Raw genomic sequence first — 19255 nt, forward strand, 5'->3', positions numbered from 1 at the left:
TTGAAGTGACGGGATATGATTGGTGTCCATGTTTTACTCAGTTGGAGTCCTGTGTCTCTGTTAAGGTTCATTTTTGTTGTGTGATTGCAATGGCTTCTTTTATCCTCCTGTCCCAAACTCTTGAGCATTTTGCTATTATTTCGGTATCTGTGAACAAAATCTTATGTTGCTGTTTGATGCTATGTTCAGCCAGTCCGGATTTTTCTGGTTGGTTTAGTCTGATGTAACTGTTGTGTTCTTTGCATCTGGCTTCAATGGTTCGTCCTGCTTGTCCAATATATGACTTATCACATTCACATGGAATGCGGTAAACTCCGGGAGCTCGGATGCCCAGGTCGTCTTTGGTTGGTCGTATTAAGTTTTTTTTTTACTTTTGCTGGAGGTTTGTGTATTGTCCTGATGTTGTACCTGGCAAATAGTCTGCTGAGCTTTCCAGAAGTGTTACCGGTGTATGGGAGGCAGATTGAGTTCTTCCGTTCTTCATTCACAGTTTCTTCTGCACTTTTGTCCTTGTTGTCAATGTCCTTCCTTCTGGTCCTTTTCAGGGCCATATTTATGTCTCGCATTGAGTATCCATTCTGTAGCATGGTGCTGCGAAGGTGATTAAGTTCCTCTATTAAACAATCCTTGTCGGAGATGGCGAATGCTCTATGTGCTAAGGTGTTGAGAACTCCAAGCCGTTGAGCTTTGTGATGGAAACTATTTGCGTTCAGATATAAATCTGTATGTGTTGGTTTAATGTATACCCTATGGCCTAGGCTGCCATCCGGTCTTCTCTATATCATGATGTCAAGAAATGGTAGACGTCTTCTTGTTCAACTTCCATCGTGAATTTAATGGACATAATATTAAATTCAATTAAATTAGTATTAAATTTAAATTAAGTCATATATTGGACAAACAGGACGAACCATTGAAGCCAGATGCAAAGAACACAACAGTTACATCAGACTAAACCAACCAGAAAAATCAGGACTGGCTGAACATAGCATCAAACAGCAACATAAGATTTTGTTCACAGATTTCGAAATAATAGCAAAATGCTCAAGAGTTTGGGACAGGAGGATAAAAGAAGCCATTGCAATCACACAACAAAAATGAACCTTAACAGAGACACAGGACTCCAACTGAGCAAAACATGGACACCAATCATATCCCGCCATTTCAAGCACCGATCAGGGGCCGCCATTTCAACCAGCAATCAGAAGAGTCCAATCATACATACATGAGTATATATATTCCATACACTCTATTGCACCATCATATTCGCCTGAAGATGAGGACGATGTCAGCCCTCGAAACGTCGCAAGATATAACAGGCATAATATGTCGCCAAGAAAGCTTCAATAGATGCTATAGTGTCATGTTGTCACGTGATAGTGCTATCCGGCTGGACGCTTATCAGTTTTTTTCTTTTCCCCTTATTTATTCCCCTCCCTAGCTCATAAACGATTTTAATGAAAGAGGTCAAACAATTCTGTTTTTGCTCTCTATTCCTTCTATTTCTTTCTCTCCATAGCTCATGATAATTTAAGTGAAAGAACTCAAAGCATTCTGTTTTTGCTCTCTGTTCCCCTCTTTCTTTCCTTTCCTAGCTCATAAAAGATTTTAATGAAAGAGCTCAGAGAATTTTGATTTTGCTCTCTATTTCCCTATTTCTTTCCCTTCCTAGCTCATAAAAGATTTTAATGAAAGAGCTCAGGGAATTCTGTTTTTGCCCTCTATTCCCCCTATTTCTTTCCTTCCCTAGCTCATAAATGATTTTAATGAAAGAGCTAAGAGAATTCTGTTTTTGCTCTCTATTCCCCTATTTCTTTCCCTCCCTAGCTCATAAATAATTTTAGTGAAAGAGCTCAGAGAATTATTTTTTACAATATTCTTGTTAAGTTTCTTTTCAATTTGTTTATTTGTTGGAGTCAAACCTTGCTACTTAAATTTCACTCACTTCCATACCAACTAGAGCTTTGAAATTCTGTTCAGCAACATGTAAACTTGATGTCGACAAAATATTTTTTTCACATGATTTTAATTGTAGTTCGTCGTTTAACTGTAAAATATTAATTAAGTTACTACAAAGATATTTAGATTGCAAATATACAGGTAAGCAACATCAGTTAATTAAGCATTACTGTAATAGATGGCACACTATTTTACAGTAGCGGCTTGTAGTCTGTACAAGCACCGGTTGCAATGTTGCAATATAAAGGTATGTAGGTACGCGCAAGTGTTCCCCTCCCCCAGCATTCTTGATTCTTATCCAAAAAATATTCAGGAAATATGAAGAGGAAAGTCTTTTAAGCTCTATTTGTATATTATTGATTAAATTATTTCTCTAATATTGATTTAATATATAAGCTATTTCCTTTTTTTCAAACAACCACTATCAATGTACGTTTATACACTATTTATATACAAAACCTCTACACTCATGTTATTTAACACGAGATAAATCGAATATACAGTATGTGCTATAAACCATGAATGATGGCGTTAATCCGAAAAGAAGAAAAAAAGCAAGAAAATTGCATGCACGCAGTTAAACAAAAGTATTTAATTATATAAACTATGCATTATTTTAGAATGGAAGGTCTTTCTTCCATCTTTTAGGCTTCAAATTTTTCTATGACTTTATTGAAATCTGAAATGCTGCTCGCCAAGTTTCTCTGAATAGAAAGCATCGCTACCGCAAATATTTTCCGCTTTATTTTCTTTAGGGTCCAGAAACACCTCTCTCCTCCGACAATATGCATTTTGTTAGCATTTCTTTGTATAAATATACGGTACAAAAAGTCCATTTTCAGAAACCACGTATTTTTGTCTGTAAAGAAGCATGAAATCTAAGATGTTTTCCTTCGAAAATGAAAATAATAATAATAATAATAATAATAATAATAATAATAATAATAAAGTTGTTTAATATTCCAGCAAATTAGGCTAAAGAAGACAGATGAGTATTGGAAGTGAATGATTTGATATTAATTTATGCTCTCCGCCGGAAATCGAAACAGAATCATGTGCACGAAAGACACAGAGCTAGGAATTAGACCAGTAGTAAGAGATTTTCTTCTTCGAGACTCGATCCCCCCAGAATAGGATTTTTTAAAAAATAAATCTTATCCCAAGAATTTTCACCTTTGTATTATAAATGTTAAATAAAATCTATTGACTTCGAACGACCGCCCCCCAAACTTTCAGCCTGGATCCGTCCCTGCTACCACCAGACTTATATTTGTTCTTTGCGAGTTTATGTTTTGTGAATAACTTCTTTCTTCCAGGCGTCTGTATCTCGCTCACCCTATCAATTGAGTCAAGCGCTGCTAAGCGGAGGAATTCGTAACTATTACAGAAGCTGACCAGTTGCGGAAAAAAGGCAACCGCATGAGACCAATACGGGAAGATAGGAGCGATGCAAGAATAAATCCACTTCCCCATGTTAAGAGATAGGAGCTCGCTGCCATATGCTCAATGTTACTGCTTCCAGTGGCAACGTTCGCTGCCACCGGAAATGTAAATCTCTCTCTTTCTTTCCGTTTTTTAATTGACTTTTTTCAGAAATGCATCAATACTGTTTTGTGCTCAAGAGCAGAGGTTTATTTTTTACTGATACACTACTTTAATACTTAAAAATAGTTTTAGTATTAAAAAATATCCGGTTGCACAACCATGCAACATATAGTACCAGCCGCCGCTGCTATTTTATTTGTATTTTATTTGGCGCCTTTAACGGAAAAGTTAGGAAGAACAGATCTAAACCAGAACAGATCTCCAGAAAGAAGAAATCTTAAAAGCCACGATTTTAAGTATGTTAAACCATCATGAACAACGAAAGGGAGGGAAACTGCACTCCCACTCAGAAAAGTCTAAACACTGCAAGTATAATTTCATTGTGTCTGTATTTTTCTTTAATCTATTATGTTAGTGAAAGATAAAGCAAAGATATCTGTAGAGGATATAGATAGATAGATAGATAGATAGATAGATAGATAGATAGATAGATTTTGTAGAATTCAATATCGACCTTCAATCTCAATATATCAGTTTGCAATTGCAGTGCAATTAGCTCTGTTCTTATTTCTTGATTTTCCTTCTACATATGTTTAAAAAATTAAAAAAAAAATGTTTCCGTCTTCAATGATAAGGAACATTTTTCTGACAAAGACAAGACTAGTTTCCATATCAAAACTGTGATAACTAACTAAATGGAACAGTGTTTGCTACTGTTCGAGAATTGAGTTCTTATATTTGATAACAATCAAGCAATTCATGCTGGGATTTGTTTGATCCTTTGCTTTAGCACTCTCTGTGTGAGTCTAAACTAATGCGACCTAAAATGATTTATGAATGTAGTATTCAAAGAGAAGGTCAGCTTAATAAATGTAACTACCATCATCATGAAGTCTGTTTCCAACAAGAAATATTTATTTTAAATAATACAGTTATGACAGATCGGTTCGATTCCAGGCTATATTAATTTGTAGTGTGTGACTTCATGGTCGTGAGTTATCTAAGGATTCTCCCGCATTCTCATTCCACCAGCTCTTTTATAATCACTACTCTCACTGATCATCCGTTTCCTTTAGCCTAAAGCGCATAGCCATTGTAAAAGAGAAAACTAGAAACTTTTTTTTTTTTTATGTCAGAAATTGAGAAAGGCACAGAGTATACTGCAATATTCACAAAATGATCTTCGATTTGTCCAATAGCTTGGAGTAAAGATTTGAAAATATTTCTCTTGTAACTGTTCTTCTAATATGCTAGATCTCCCTAACTGTTCTAATGAATGAAAACTGACACACTTGTCGAAATATTATTAAAGATCGTCACCACTATTCCCGTAGATAACATTAATATATATATATATATATATATATATATATATATATATATATGTTCATGTCACCTTTTACTTTTTTTTTCTGTAATAGTAGAACAAGTGTGTTACAATGTAAATTCTATTTGATAATTAACTACTATTACTTTCTCTCTAAAAGGATATGTCCTACCTTATTGTGACTGGAGATCTCATTGATCATGGAGTATGGGAAACGTCAAAAGAAGATAACTTAGAAAGCATTAAATTCATTTACGACGAAATTAAGAGAGTGTTTACAGGAATTCCTGTCTTCCCTGTTTTAGGAAATCACGAACCTAGTCCCGTTAACATGTAAGTATATTTACCTTATTACTTTTTGCAATTTTTTTCTTCATAAGAGAAATTAATATTTCATTGCTATATTATAAAACGGACAATGTTTAGCAGAAGGGGTCCAGCTATTTTTTCTAAAAAAGGTTACAATTTCGCTAGTTTTCGTTCACATTAGGTTAGTTTAGGTTAGATTAGGTCAGTTTAGGTTAGGATAAGTTAGGTTAGGTTTGGTTAGTTTACGTTAGATTATGTTAGTGTAGAGGTCCAGCATAATTTTCGAAAAAAATAATAGAATTTCACTTATTTCTATTATTATTAGGTTAGTTTAGGTTAGCTCAGGTTAGTTTAGGTTAGGTTAGATTTGGTTAGGTTATGCTAAGTCTGTAAGTACTTGCATCCCATTTCTCCTGTAAATAATGCAGTTTACGTACTTCTGGACTCCTGCTAAACATTTACCTATAAAACACAATATATTATTGTAAAAACATATATACAAAAATGAATATTTGATTATACTCGTGGCTTTTTTGTTAGTATTCTTGCCTTGTGGTGCAATAGGTTTCGATTAGATACATGCCCGCACTATTATTAGGATAACATAGTGGAACTTACAAGATTTTGCTTCATCCATCTTCACTGTGGAATTATTGCTTAAATAATTAATACTTTTCTGACCAGAGTATACACTTATTTATTAAAATTAAAATAAATCGTAACAGTTTCAATAATAACAATAATAAAAGTGAAAATAATGATGATAGAAAAGCAGTTATACTAAAAATTTAAAACGAAACAGTATTTTTTAAATTTTTTTAAATATTTTTTTATCAACAATTAAAAATATTCTTTATACAACAATGATTAAGGAAGATAACATAACTACTATACGTACATGTGTTGATATTGTTGATATTTTCAATAATAAGGAGGTTAAAAAACCGTTACATATTCGATTCAAATCTAATTTTGAGTTAATATTCGAATAAATGAAAATTAAAAACAAAATTGTGTAGAACAAGTTAACTTAATAACTGAGAACAGCAAAAGTAAGTCTATCTTCAATATCTTTGAAAGTAACATGAGAAATATTAAGGAGTTGACAGAACTTACTTTACAAATTTTTCAGTCCAAAGTGTTCATAAATTCTGGTTCATTTTTTTTTCTCCATTTTAGAAGAAGGGAAGGAACTTAAAATGTTGGCTGCATTACCTCGCTGTATTGCTAAACTAATGCGCTGAAATAAAAACTGTGCACTTCTCAGATCTCCCGTCTTGAGATTTCATTTCAATTCGATTTCCTTTATGAATTCTCTAGCTTCTTGGCTGAAGACTTCCATGGTTTCAGTAGCAAAGGCGATGAACATATGATATTCTTTTAATTTGGAATATTTCTTGTGTTTTTGCTTACTGACTGTTTTAGCAGCATTTCCTGCCTCTTTACATGATGAAGCTAAATGAGAAGGTGCAAATGTGTCAACACATGTGATGTCCCATACCAGTCGTTGCCCCATTTTCCAAGGGGTTAATGTCACTCCATCTGGTCGTTTCCCATCATCTCGGGACATTCCAGATGGTTCTAAAACACTTGGGACATCAATACTTGCAAGAGCTCGTCTTATTATATTATTAAGCTGTCCATGACGAGAAATTCGACCTCCACTCCTAGAACAGCTTAATGCATGTAAACTTTTTCATCAATCTGCTCATGACATGTCCATTTGAAACTGTGACAGATATTTAAGCTGAGACGTAGAGTGACACAAATTTGAAACGTGTTGTTGTCCAAGAAAGTTCCAATATTTTTTTGACAGGCCTGTAGCCTGTTTGTAAGAATTTAAAATGGGCAATATCAGATATACTTTCAGGGACGTTTTTTTTTATCAAATTATTGCTATTAATATAATTTTATTCCAATTCTGTTGTAAGCCCGACACAACGGGAGTTTCATTATTGTATCTACCATTTCATATCTTCAATCCCTCCGTCAGGTGATGAATTTCCATTTTGTCAACTGGAATGTTTAATATGTTGGAGACAAGTGACTTCAATTCAAAACACGAGGACAGGAAAGGTGGAAGACTTAAATCTTAGACTCTCCTTACACTTAAACATCCTAAGCGAATTGGTAAGCTTGCTTGAGTCCATTGATTTTCATTCAAATAATAATTGATGATTGACCGTAGTGCATATTTCAAGCAATTATCAAGCTAAAGTACCTTGGAAGACATGAACCATGTGGGAGTGGTGCGTAAAAAATAGACGAGTTTCGGTATTCCCAGGCAATTCTTAAGTAGAAAAAAGGCGATATGCGCTGGTAAAGTCTTCAGACCCTGATTTACTACTTTTAATCTATTTAAACGCTCATCAAAAGTTTTCTCATATCCATCCTCAAGGAGGAGTGATCCCAAGAGAGATAATTCATTTTTAAGTATCGTCTGTATCCCAGGTAACAATTCTTGAAACTGGGATTCAACTTCTTCGCTTGGGTTCCCAGATGTGAAAAAAAAAAGAAAAAGAAAAACGTTCCTGTTGCGTACCGCCACAAAAACTACTACAAAAGCAAAATTTATTTGATTTTGTTTACTTAAATATTAGAAGGAGTATTGTTTAATTATTTGATTACTGTATACGCTACAATGTAGTACAACCTTGAATATAATATGACGCTAAGTTTTTAAGTTCATTTTATGGAAAAGTAAAAATACCCAAAATAAAATATTAGACGTAGGCTACTATGAAAGTATTTTACCATATAATGGAAAACTTACCAATTTAAAACTCTTTTCAAGATTTCAATCCCAGCTTTTATTGCTGCCTTTTTTTACTGCTGGTTACGGAGAGTATACTCAGATCGACCTGAATACCCCTTGGAAGCGTGGTGAAAATACATTAATAGCAAAATTTAGGTGTCACTCAAATCAAACTATAACATAACGCATTACCATTTCCTATTTTCTATATACGTCTGACCTTGACAAGTCACGCAACAACATGGCGCTGTTTCAGGACAGTGATGCAGATAGTACAGTTTGTTACAAGTAGAGTCCGGATGTTAGGCAAAATGCCTATTATTTAATATTAAAGATATTATCAAAAATAACGTTTTAAAGTTTATAGGGGGTTAAAAATTTCGATTTAAGCCAATTTTATTTTTCCTATTTTGCCTATTTCGACCTTTACTGCCTAAATAATTGCTTTAGTGCCTAATGTTGCCTATTCTATGCATTTTCTTCAAAATAAGCCTTCATTGGGAAAATATATAATTTATACAACATAATAATACATATATATATATATATATATATATATATATATACGTATATTAGGTGTTTGTAAACACAGCACGTGGTACGCTACAATATATATACAGGGCGAACCTCAAAGATATGCACATACTTCGGGAGGTGATTAATGATATCAAAAGAAGACAAAAGGTCCTGTTGTATTTTGTCGAATTCTGTGTCGTGTACAAGTGACAGTGGTGCCAACTTGGAATCGAGAATCGAATCTTGACAATTGGAACGGAACAGACAGATGTGCACATACTTCGAGAGGTGGTTCGTGACATGAAAAGAAAACAAAAAGTCCTCTTGAATGTCACGAATCACCTCCCGAAGTATGTGCACACCTTTATGTCTCGTTCCAATCGTCAGAATTCGATTTTCGATTTCAAGTTGGCCCCCCTGACACTCGTACACAACGCGGAATTCCGCAACATGCAAGAGGACTTTTTGTCTTCTTTTGATGTCACGAATCACCTCCTAAAGTATGTGCTAATCTTTGAGGTTCACCCAGTATATATGGAATGCATAACAAGTTTCGTTTTTATATATACAATAAAAGAAGATATTAACAAACAAGTATGTTTCTATGTTCTTTGAACATTATCTATGACTTGAATCTATTTTTTAATGGTATTAAGTATTTATCTTCATTATTTGGAGATACATTTTAGTGCCTATTTTACTGCCTATTTTTTAAATTTTTAGTGCCTATTTGCCTGCCTATTTTCCAGGTTTTTAGTGCCTAAACATCCGGTCTCTAATTACAAGTAATGAAATAAACTTTTTAATTTTCAAGTGGAAAGGGCTAGGCTGTGATTGTAATATGAGCATGTTTTCCATGAAACTGTTTTTATACTAAAAATATCGTACTGTATAATTGGACCTATATGGTATTTGAATTCTAATAGCAATTGTATAAGCATAAACCTTGGAAAAAGATGAAAGATTAAAGTGTACTTCTAATTTTCAAGAAAGACAGGATTACGTTGCTAAAATTATAACAGATTCATATTTCTAATATTTCAGTTTCTAAAAGAGCAAGTAACGTGTATTGTATCTTTATGTTGCAAATTGGCAAAGACGAGAAAGTGAAGAGAAATTTCACTCTATAGTACATAGCGTGTTGTCTTCTAAATGAATAAAAATTATATCTGCAGGGATATGTTCTATCTTTCTGAGAGTAAAAGGTCATTGTTTGACGTATCTTTACTATTATTATTATTATTATATCCTTTCATAATTATATTTGTTATTATTCGCCACATGAATTAAACTTCTGCCAGTTAACGTCTGATGAAGATAATGTTAAGTTATTGAAACTATTAATTTTAATAAATAAGTATATACTCTGGTCAGAAAAGTATTAATCATTTGAGTAATAGTTCCGGAATCAAAAGGGATGAAGTTACATTAAAAAAAAAAACTCTTTTCCTAATATTTTGAGAAGCTGTAGGTCTGCAAGGTCCATCCTTTTAAAATTTAGATACATACAGTATACCTAGTTGAGCTTAGCTGAAAGGTATCATAATGACCTTTGAAAGTTTTTTTTATCTTAATTAAATACGGAGGTAAACTTCAAGAATGATCTTCGGAAGTTATTTTTTTTTTCTGAAATCTAAACAGCAGAAGTGATCTCCCTATCTGTAATGGTAAAAGTTGCGCTACATAATGAATCTTGTACGTTCCATAAGTTTATTTAGCAGTAATTCATAAGTACTAGAACATTGCACTCAGCTTAGCTTTTGGAGTATTTTGAAAAACGTGAAAAAAAATATAGGCGAAATGAATTAACACTCTCCTAATCTGTGTAAATTATGAGAAAAATCTCTGAAGATATTTTAAAACGTATTTTGTAAATAAAAGTTATTTATCAGTTATTACCTGACCAGGATATTAGTGCGGTTTTTCGAGGAGAGCGCTGGTGTTGTGTTTACATCAGTTTCTAGGTAAGCACGGTGGGACAGGGGAACGGAGAGCGTCACTCTGCAGTGTATCCAACGGTTTCTAAAAGTTGCAGTTTATATGCTATAAGTAACCTAATCTGTTTTGCTTAATAAAGAACGCCATAAATTAAATAGTTGTTATTGAATGCAGGAATGGTTATTCCTGCAGTAATGCAAATGTATTGTATATAATGAAATATGCATGGAAATTTACAATTTAAGAACAACGTAGCACGCAAGTGAGTTTCTACTATTAAGCAGATTGTATAAAAATTAATTACGTTTTATTTGATTTCGTTATAAGACAGGAACATGTAAAACGCAGGAATAATGATGCCAATGACTAAAAGATAAATTAAGGGTTGATGGTTTAGAGACTTGCGCATTAACCTTATAACTGTAAGTTTAAATCAAGTTAAGGCTCGCGATGCTTTAGTTTGTTTTAAATGTATGTTTATCGGTTGACAAATAAATTATTTTCTCGAGTTTCAGCCAAGGAAGAATTCCGATACGTTTCTAGTTGAGAACTGCGGAAATCCTCTCCGTTGGTCTATTGGCTAGCGCATGTGCTTCGTTGTACGTGGTTCTGAGTTGAAATCCAGTGAGAGCTCAAAAATTAATTTTACGACTTTTCACTTTCATTAACCATTTGTCTCCTCTAGCATAAAGAGCATAATGATTGGACGTCAAACTAAAGAAATTTCATTTCATTTATTCGATGAATGTGAACTCTTTGGGGGAAAAGGAGGTGAAGAAGAAAATTTTCCTTCATTTTTTTAAAAGGGCTATGGGATTTGATAGCTTGCCCTTCGGGATTGACTTGTAAAATCTGATTACAGTGCATCTTTCTTTTAGGATTATTATCGTAATCCAGCCTTTTGGTAAATGTGGAATGAAAGTATTGATAAAACATCAATGTGTAGGTAATGTAAGCGTAAGTATCACTGCTTCAACACATAATAAACTAACAACTTTTATTTACGAATACAGAAATCCCCCCCTCCCTGAATTTCTTCCAGACTCTATGTCTCAGGTGACAAAGAGTTAATTCTACCATCTGTTTTCATACACAATATAATTTTAAAACTTGGGAGCCTAGTGTTACCTTTGTGTCTGTAATACATAATCATTTCTCGATTGGCTTCAGAGGACTTAGTTTAGCCCGTAAGCACAAGTTGCATATAGTTCAAACATATCAGATGTATGGTCTTGTTTAATAAAACCTGCCCCTCCCCCTCCTCCATATGAAAAGCCCTATATTGTTGTCCACATATGAAATTCAAAGACAAAGGCAATCATCTTTAAACAGCTGCATTTTTATTTCAAGTCTAAGTACTAAAATGTGCTACGTATGGTTGCAAGAGGTTGGATGGCTTTTTCTTTTTTCTTTTCTTTTCTTTTTTTTTTCTTTTTTTCTAATACTGATCTTAGGTACCTAACATTGGCACTCACCTTATTCTTCATGAATTGATGTTAAGAAGCGTCTGCGTGATTTCCGCCAATTGTTTCATCACTGGTATCTTTGAGCAATGAGATAACAGTGAAAGAAAAACTTATGCAAGTGGTTTTGTTATTCAAATACATATCTATTCACTCTAATCAGTTTCAGAAGTAGTACTAATTTTATAACAACATAATGTCTGCAATAGTTACCCTGAAAATATATTTTTTATTTCTTTTTTAATACGCAATTTATTTTTTTCTGAATTTCACTGGAGTTCAACTGCTTGGAAGGACAAGGAACCTTCAATTGCCAGGCACCCCACTTTAACTTTAATCACTCCCCTATCGTCTCCAATGTAACACTGGGTATATTTCTTTTAAATAAAGTTTTCAAAATATGGCAGAAATACTGGATTTTTTAAATGACAAAACCATGCTAAATAATGACAGGTTAGACATCAGAGAAATTTATCTTTATATACCATCTCAATCAGGGGTGGATCCAAGTCTTTTTCGGAGGCGGTTACGAGTGTGACGGTGAAAGATTATCAGTTTCTCTCTGACCGGACTTCTGCAGCACATCCAGAAATGATCTCAATGCAAAAGAATTTTGTTTCTCAAGATACTGCTTAGACAATCGATCGGAGATCACATGGTCCAACTTGGTCGCAATTTCGAAGACGTCTTATCTCAAAACTACTCAATAGAACTTGCTTTAAACAATGAAGGCACAGTTGTCAAAGTACAACTGATTCACAAAGATGAACTACGAGGTTTTGTTAATAGGAGAAGTAGGAATTCATTACACTCGAATGCTACGAAGTTCTCAGCGTTTCTCTGTACAACACTGAGGTTAGTTTATTCGCAAGTTATTGCCAAATTAATATGCTTTTTTTTTTTTTTTTTTTTTTTTTTTCAGTCCCTTAAAGTGTTCTGGAAATAATTTCTATAAATTTTTAAACTGTGTTTCTCTTACCTTGAACATATGCTTGAAGTGGTTTATTACGAACAGGACAAACATAACTGTGACAGATTAATTATAAGTAATCCGGCTAGAAACACTGTTGTTTGTATTTTAGTTCCGAAACCTGCCGCCCGCAGTCGTTCGCTGGTCAGGTAATAGAATATCCTATTTATATTCTTTCTTTCTTTATTATTGTTTATTTTTATTTATTTTAATTTATCGTTTTCGTAATTACTTTCGTTGTTTTATTTAGATTTTCTCCCCCTGAAATCACAGAACCGAATATCACAACGAACTGGTTATATGATGCTGTGGCTGATATGTGGTCCATCTGGTTGCCAGAGGATGCGATAGAATCTATTAGATATGCAGGATTCTACACGACACTAATAAAGCCAGGACTTCGGTTCATTGGTCTCAACACTAACTACTGCTACACTTACAACCTGTAAGTTTTCAACTAAATACATTATATTCACACCAGTTTTAAGACATAAGTAAGCAAAGTTAAAGGCTTAAAATATAAGTACGTATCCCACGAGAGCCGTATGATGACTTAATGGAAAGAGATATGCTCAGAGGTACTATCTGAGTTTCAGTTATAATTAAAAATATATCAATTATTAAAATAAAAATAAAGGTTATAATACATCAAATATGGAGGATAGGATTTACTTCTGTATGAATACTACTCATTCTACTCATTCTTCTTTGGAACTTCTTGTCTAATACTATAAGTGAAATAAAGAGCTTGTTTGTGTGTATGTCTGTCTGTCAGTCTGTGTGCGGCCTGGGGACCAGGCTAGTAGACTGAGAGATATCAAAATTTGTTCACGGGTACCTTGGTCCAGGCCGCGTCTTTTTTTTAATTCGAACCAGAAGGGGTGTCTCAGGGGGTGACGTTTAAAAGTAGTAGAAAATGACCGATATTAGTGTCAAATTCATAGTCTTCGCGGTCTCTGAGATCAATGGTGACATTTCCATTCAGTGGCGGACCCAAGGGGGAGATGGCTCCTCCCCCAGAAGAGGAAACTTTCTTATTTTATATATATATATATATATATAACCCATCCCAGAGCTTGGATCTCTTAAAAGCAGCTCTAAGTAGCAGTATTAAACCCACTGCCCTCCCAAAAGTCCGTCCTGGATCCGCCTCTGCTTTTCCATTAGCGATTACTTTCAAATTCAGCTACCATCGTATGTAAGCCGGGGGTCACCGGGAAGAGGGGATACCAAGACACGTAAAAATAATCCAAAATGATCGATATTAGTGTCAAATCTATCAGTAAAGTAAGAGTTTTTTTCTTTGTTGTTCAGTTTGTTTACATAGATATTTTATCTGACCCGTACGAAGTGCGGACGTATCAGCTAATATAAAATAAAAGACAAATTCTAACAAAAACACCTATTATCTAATAAATAATAGCATTACAGTTTCGGCAAAGTATCTTTGCCTTAGATAATGTGTCTGATGAAGGCAAAGATACTTTGCCGAAATTGTAACGCTATTATTTATTAGATAGTGTATACTTTGGTCAAATTTGTCTTCTATTGTATGGAGATTGTATGGAGAATAGCTTTTGAGAAACAAATGCATTGCTACTATTATTTTTAACGTACATGTCCAGTAAAAAGAGCGACTTTATTATGACATTAGGGGAGAAAAACTTTGGAGTAATACACTAAATTGTGGCTATGGGGCTTTCGGTCGTTATAATCCTGTCCAAATATCCAAAGAAAAGAGAGATAAAACGAAAATAAAAAGAAAAAAAGCGTACAATTTGCTAGAGTAGCCATATGCAACAGCCGGTCCCCGGGGCGACTCCGGCCTGCCTGATACGTTATTGAAAATGCATTTATTACGTAACATCTTAAATTGTATTTGGTCTAGGAATTAATTCGTGCGGTTGGTACGCACACATTGAAGCTGTAGTACAAACACAAAATACATAAATACCTTAAGAAAAATATTGTCCATCGCTAACCATCACTTTCGCCCATCTGTCAGGCAATGTACGGATTCCGTGGCGAAAGAAGTCCTCATCCTTGGAAGCGATCCACTCAGAGACCCATGTTTCGATATCTTCTGAAGTAGTAAACCGCTGTCCAATCAAATCGTTGTTCATGCAAACGAACAAGTAGTAGTCCGAAGGAGTAACGTCTGGTGAATACGGCGGGTGGGTAAAACTTCCCATCCGACATTTTCTAAATAGGTTTTGACCGGTTTTGCGACATGTGGGCGAGCGTTATCATGTTGAACAATAAGTTTATCATGTCTGTTCTCCCATTCTGGTCGTGTTCTGGCCAGAGCTTGCTTCAAACGCATTAACTGTCGTCGATAACGTTCTCCATTCATAGTTTCACCCGGTTGCAGCAGCTCATAGTACACCACACCTTTCATATCCCACCATATGCACAGCATAACCTTTGCACAGTGAATATCTCATTTTGGTTGTGATGGACCTGGTTCACCTGGTTTCACCCAGGCCTTTTTTCGTTTAGGATTCTCGTAATGGATCCACTTCTCATCACCCGTAATAATTCGATGCAGAAACCCCTTTCTGCTCTGTCGTTGAAGCAGCAATTCGCAAATGGTTTTTCGTCTTTCAACGTCTCTGTCTTTCAATTCATGTGGAACCCAATGTGACATCTTTTGAATCATTCCCATGCCTTTCAAGCGTTTGGAGACTGTTGTTTGATCAACGCCTAATGCTGCTGCAAGTTGTTCCTGCGTTTGACACGAATCCTGCTCGAGCAATGCTGTCAATTCTTCGTCTTGAAATTTTTTTGGCTGTCCAGCTCGCTCTTGTTCTGCCAAGCCGAAATCACCACTTCTAAACCGTGCAAACCACTTCTGACACGCTCGCTCAGCTAGAGCATGGTCACCATACACTTCCACCAAAATACGATGACTTTCAGTCGCACTTTTCTGCATGTTAAAGTAATGCAGCATGACACCCCGCAAAAACACTTTATCAGGCACAAATTGCGCCATGTTCACTTAACTACAAACTGGTGTTGTTGACGCTTTAATCCACTGCCTTATACTACGAACGATACGCGATGACAGTGGTTTGCAACACATGTGTGGATACACGGAACTGTGGGACGCTCCGTTCGTTGCGCCATCACTTGTCCACCCGCACGAATTAATTCCTAGACCAAATATTGAAAATTTTTCCACCCTCTATCGCACAGTGTAAAACTTTTTCAGATTGATTCAGAACATGAAAGATGAAGTCTCTCACTAAAATGATATTTTTTGGGGGGCTTTTCGACAGTAAATATATTTGTTACCATTATATAACAGCTTTTGTATTCCTGTGATGTTAGTGTACGATGAACAAGTTTCTTCTATGGCTATTCAATTTTTGTGAGAATGTTACACATTGTCACGTAGGGCCCTCGACGCCTGTAAGTACTCTGTATTGACCCACCTCCTGCTTCAACTTGCACATGCCTGTGCCAGAGTAAAGTAGCCAGATTTTTGCAGCGGTACCTCAAGCGAAAATAAAAAGAAATTCTGCGATATGAAATTATACATTTTGAATATAGCCTGTTTAAAGCTGCTGGCGTTAATTTGGGTTGAAAAATTTCGGTATTCCTGAAATTAAGTACATACAATACAAAAAAAGTAAAAATTCGTTATTCTTGTTCTTTTAGCGTATACATATATGATAAAGAAAAAGAAAGATAATATTAGAAAATAAAATTACTATTATCATTTTTCGATTGGTATATTATTATTATTATTATTATTATTATTATTATTATTATTATTATTATTATTATTATTATTATTATTATTATTATTATTATTATTATTATTATTATTATAACTAATCAAGGAAAGAGAAAACAATAGAGTAAAATAGAAGAAAATAGATAAAAGAAGATAAATCGCCTTTGATGCTGCAACATGTCCTATGTCAAGTTTCCAGAAAATAAAATGTTGCTGTTAACAAATAAGTTCCTTGGCATTTGCTGTATTGCCAGTGTGGAAATAACTCCTCTTGGTACTGGTCTAATATTTACGACTTCTTTTAGAAAGCTGTTGCCGGCAAATTTCATTGCAAAATAATGAAAAACTGAACATAATTTTTTTTTTTTTTTTTTTTTTTGACGTACGATCTATTGCAGTATGAATGAAATGAAATATATCTTGCAAAAAACTACGAGTTTGTTGTCGAGTTGGAAGCAAATTACTATCAATAATCTCGTTTGTACATAACTCTGCCGTGGATATACTTTAGTATAATATATTAGAGCTCATTTTTTTTTTTAAATTAAAGCTGGTGTGATTTTTGGTATTTTATTTATCCGATATGCAATACCGGTGTAATTTGATCACTGTGTTCATGGCTGCTGCTAGGAACTCCGGTTGATAGCCCGAAAGTACGTCAGTGAACAGAGCACGAAGTATGTTACATAATATCATCACAATTGTTCTGTCATCATTGGTAGGTTACGTGCCAAGAATTGGAAATCATTCATGCACTACGATATCAGCCAACTGTAACCTTTTCTCCCTCAAGCTTTTCATCTTATCTATCAGATATTATTCTTAGATAATGATCCAATTAGCGCCTTTTCCTCCTTTTAATTACGTCCAATATTGTTATTTTTACCTCTTCTATTCCTAGCATTTTCCTATTGCTTTTCCGCTTTACTTTTTTCCCCTTATTTCTTCCCCAAACTCACACTTTAAAAACCTGTAGTTGGTTTCCATCCATCTGTTGGAATTAGAATATAATATAAGAGGAGTTTAACTTAGTAGGATAAAAATGTGCTAATTGTAAAAAAGGAACTTGCACTACAGATAATTTGTTTTAATTTATCATTTATCGAGAATTTTCTGATATTGTTTATTAATGGTAACTTGACTAAGAGAATGTCCGAATTAACGAACACTGTAAAAGTATTAAGGTGGTTTTATAAGTTTTATATATTTGGTAGTTTAGTTGTTGAGTTGTATCCGTGGTTCCTGGTTGAGTTAATAAGTGGTTACAATGTAATAAACTTACTACGTTCTTTCTTGTCGTGGAGATATTCCTTTTTATCAAGAGATACAGTATGTTAATCAATTATGGTGCCATAAGCTTAATAGTTAGTCTCATCCTTCTGAGAGAAACACAACAGGGGACAGGTCACTTACCCTAAATGCAGGTTACTTATCGGAGTATCTTAAACAAGATTGTATGGTCAAGAGTCCTAGTAATCGTCCACTTAGAAGCTATCCTCTCATTGCGTCCAATATACTTAGTATTCTTGACTATTCTAACCATTAATCCCAGATAATTATAGGTAATGCATCAACTAGGTAAAGTCTTAACTCATTAAATAAAACTAGAGACATCAGATTAATTTAATATATCTAAAACTAATGCTGTGACTTATTAGGCTATCATTTAGACAATGTCTTAACATACATAATTAAGAAGCAAGATTTTTGATGATAAAAAAGATTTGCAGTTATAGTCAAATATATAAGCAATGCATTTATCAAAGCATGACCAGTTTTGTACTCACCAAAATTCGTTCAGGGAGGATGACTGGGAAGTTCTTAGATACTCACACACATTGTTCCGAGTACTCTACCATTTCAGTCCACCTACCTTCTCTTCTTAGTTTTGGTGGCCTGATTGTTTTTCCGCTTACCTTAAACAATTACAAGTATTTTTCTGGTTGCTTGAAATAGGAAGCTTTAATAATGTTTTTGGGTCAACACATTGCTTGTTTGTATTATACCTTATTAGAAGGAATGTTATATCTGCACATAGTTTTATGTTATTACATGATTTCCTTAATTGTTCTGAAGATAGGTAAATGACCTAAAGCACCAGTTTAGGAGTTGCATTTATTTTCCATTTAAAATATGAATAAATTTACAAAGTGTTATGATCATGATTAATTAAATATATTTTTTCCTCCACCAATTAATTATCGTCATGTTACAATGTTGTGGTTGGTTTGTATTGACTTGTTTCTAAATCAACACCCTCGTTTGTAGCGTATTTGTGCTCCGTAGAGCACAATGCTCTATACTTGAACATTTTACGAGTCATTTTCTTAACTCTCTCTATTTAAAGACCGAGAAAATAGACTTCTCTTCTTCTGAAATTTTTCTTTTGCCATTCCTAGCCTTGCTTTAATTTTACCCTTGCACTTTGTGTCTTCAGTAATTCTATTACTTTAGTACTGAAAACTAGTGACCTATTTTACTTTCTTCCTTTCTACTTTTGTATTTGATACAAACCGCTTGGTTCTAAGTACCATTGCTTCTGTCTTTGTATCGTTACTTTCATCCCATATTCTTCGAAGATTCCTTAAGTTTTCTAACATAATTTTAACGTCTTTTTTTAGATTTTGTAACAAGAGCCATATAATGTGCAAACCATTTAATAGTTGTTATATCTTTTATCGAAATATCATTTTCATTATATAGATTATTCTTCATTATCACTTCTAGATATAAG

General features: G+C 34.2%; 1 protein-coding gene across 1 annotated transcript in view; it reads left to right on the plus strand.

The window, feature by feature from the left end:
* The window catches only part of LOC145683031 (sphingomyelin phosphodiesterase-like), an 83144-nt gene that overhangs the window by 50393 nt on the left and 13496 nt on the right, over positions 1 to 19255 (plus strand). The window contains exons 5-6 of the mRNA XM_081754388.1: positions 4992 to 5164; positions 13033 to 13227. Of these exons, the coding sequence (XP_081610514.1) occupies positions 4992 to 5164; positions 13033 to 13227 (368 nt within the window). The remainder of the gene's footprint in view (positions 1 to 4991; positions 5165 to 13032; positions 13228 to 19255) is intronic.

Source organism: Thermobia domestica, chromosome 4, assembly GCF_964235325.1.
Source record: "Thermobia domestica chromosome 4, izTheDome1.hap1.1, whole genome shotgun sequence".
NCBI lineage: Eukaryota > Metazoa > Arthropoda > Insecta > Zygentoma > Lepismatidae > Thermobia > Thermobia domestica.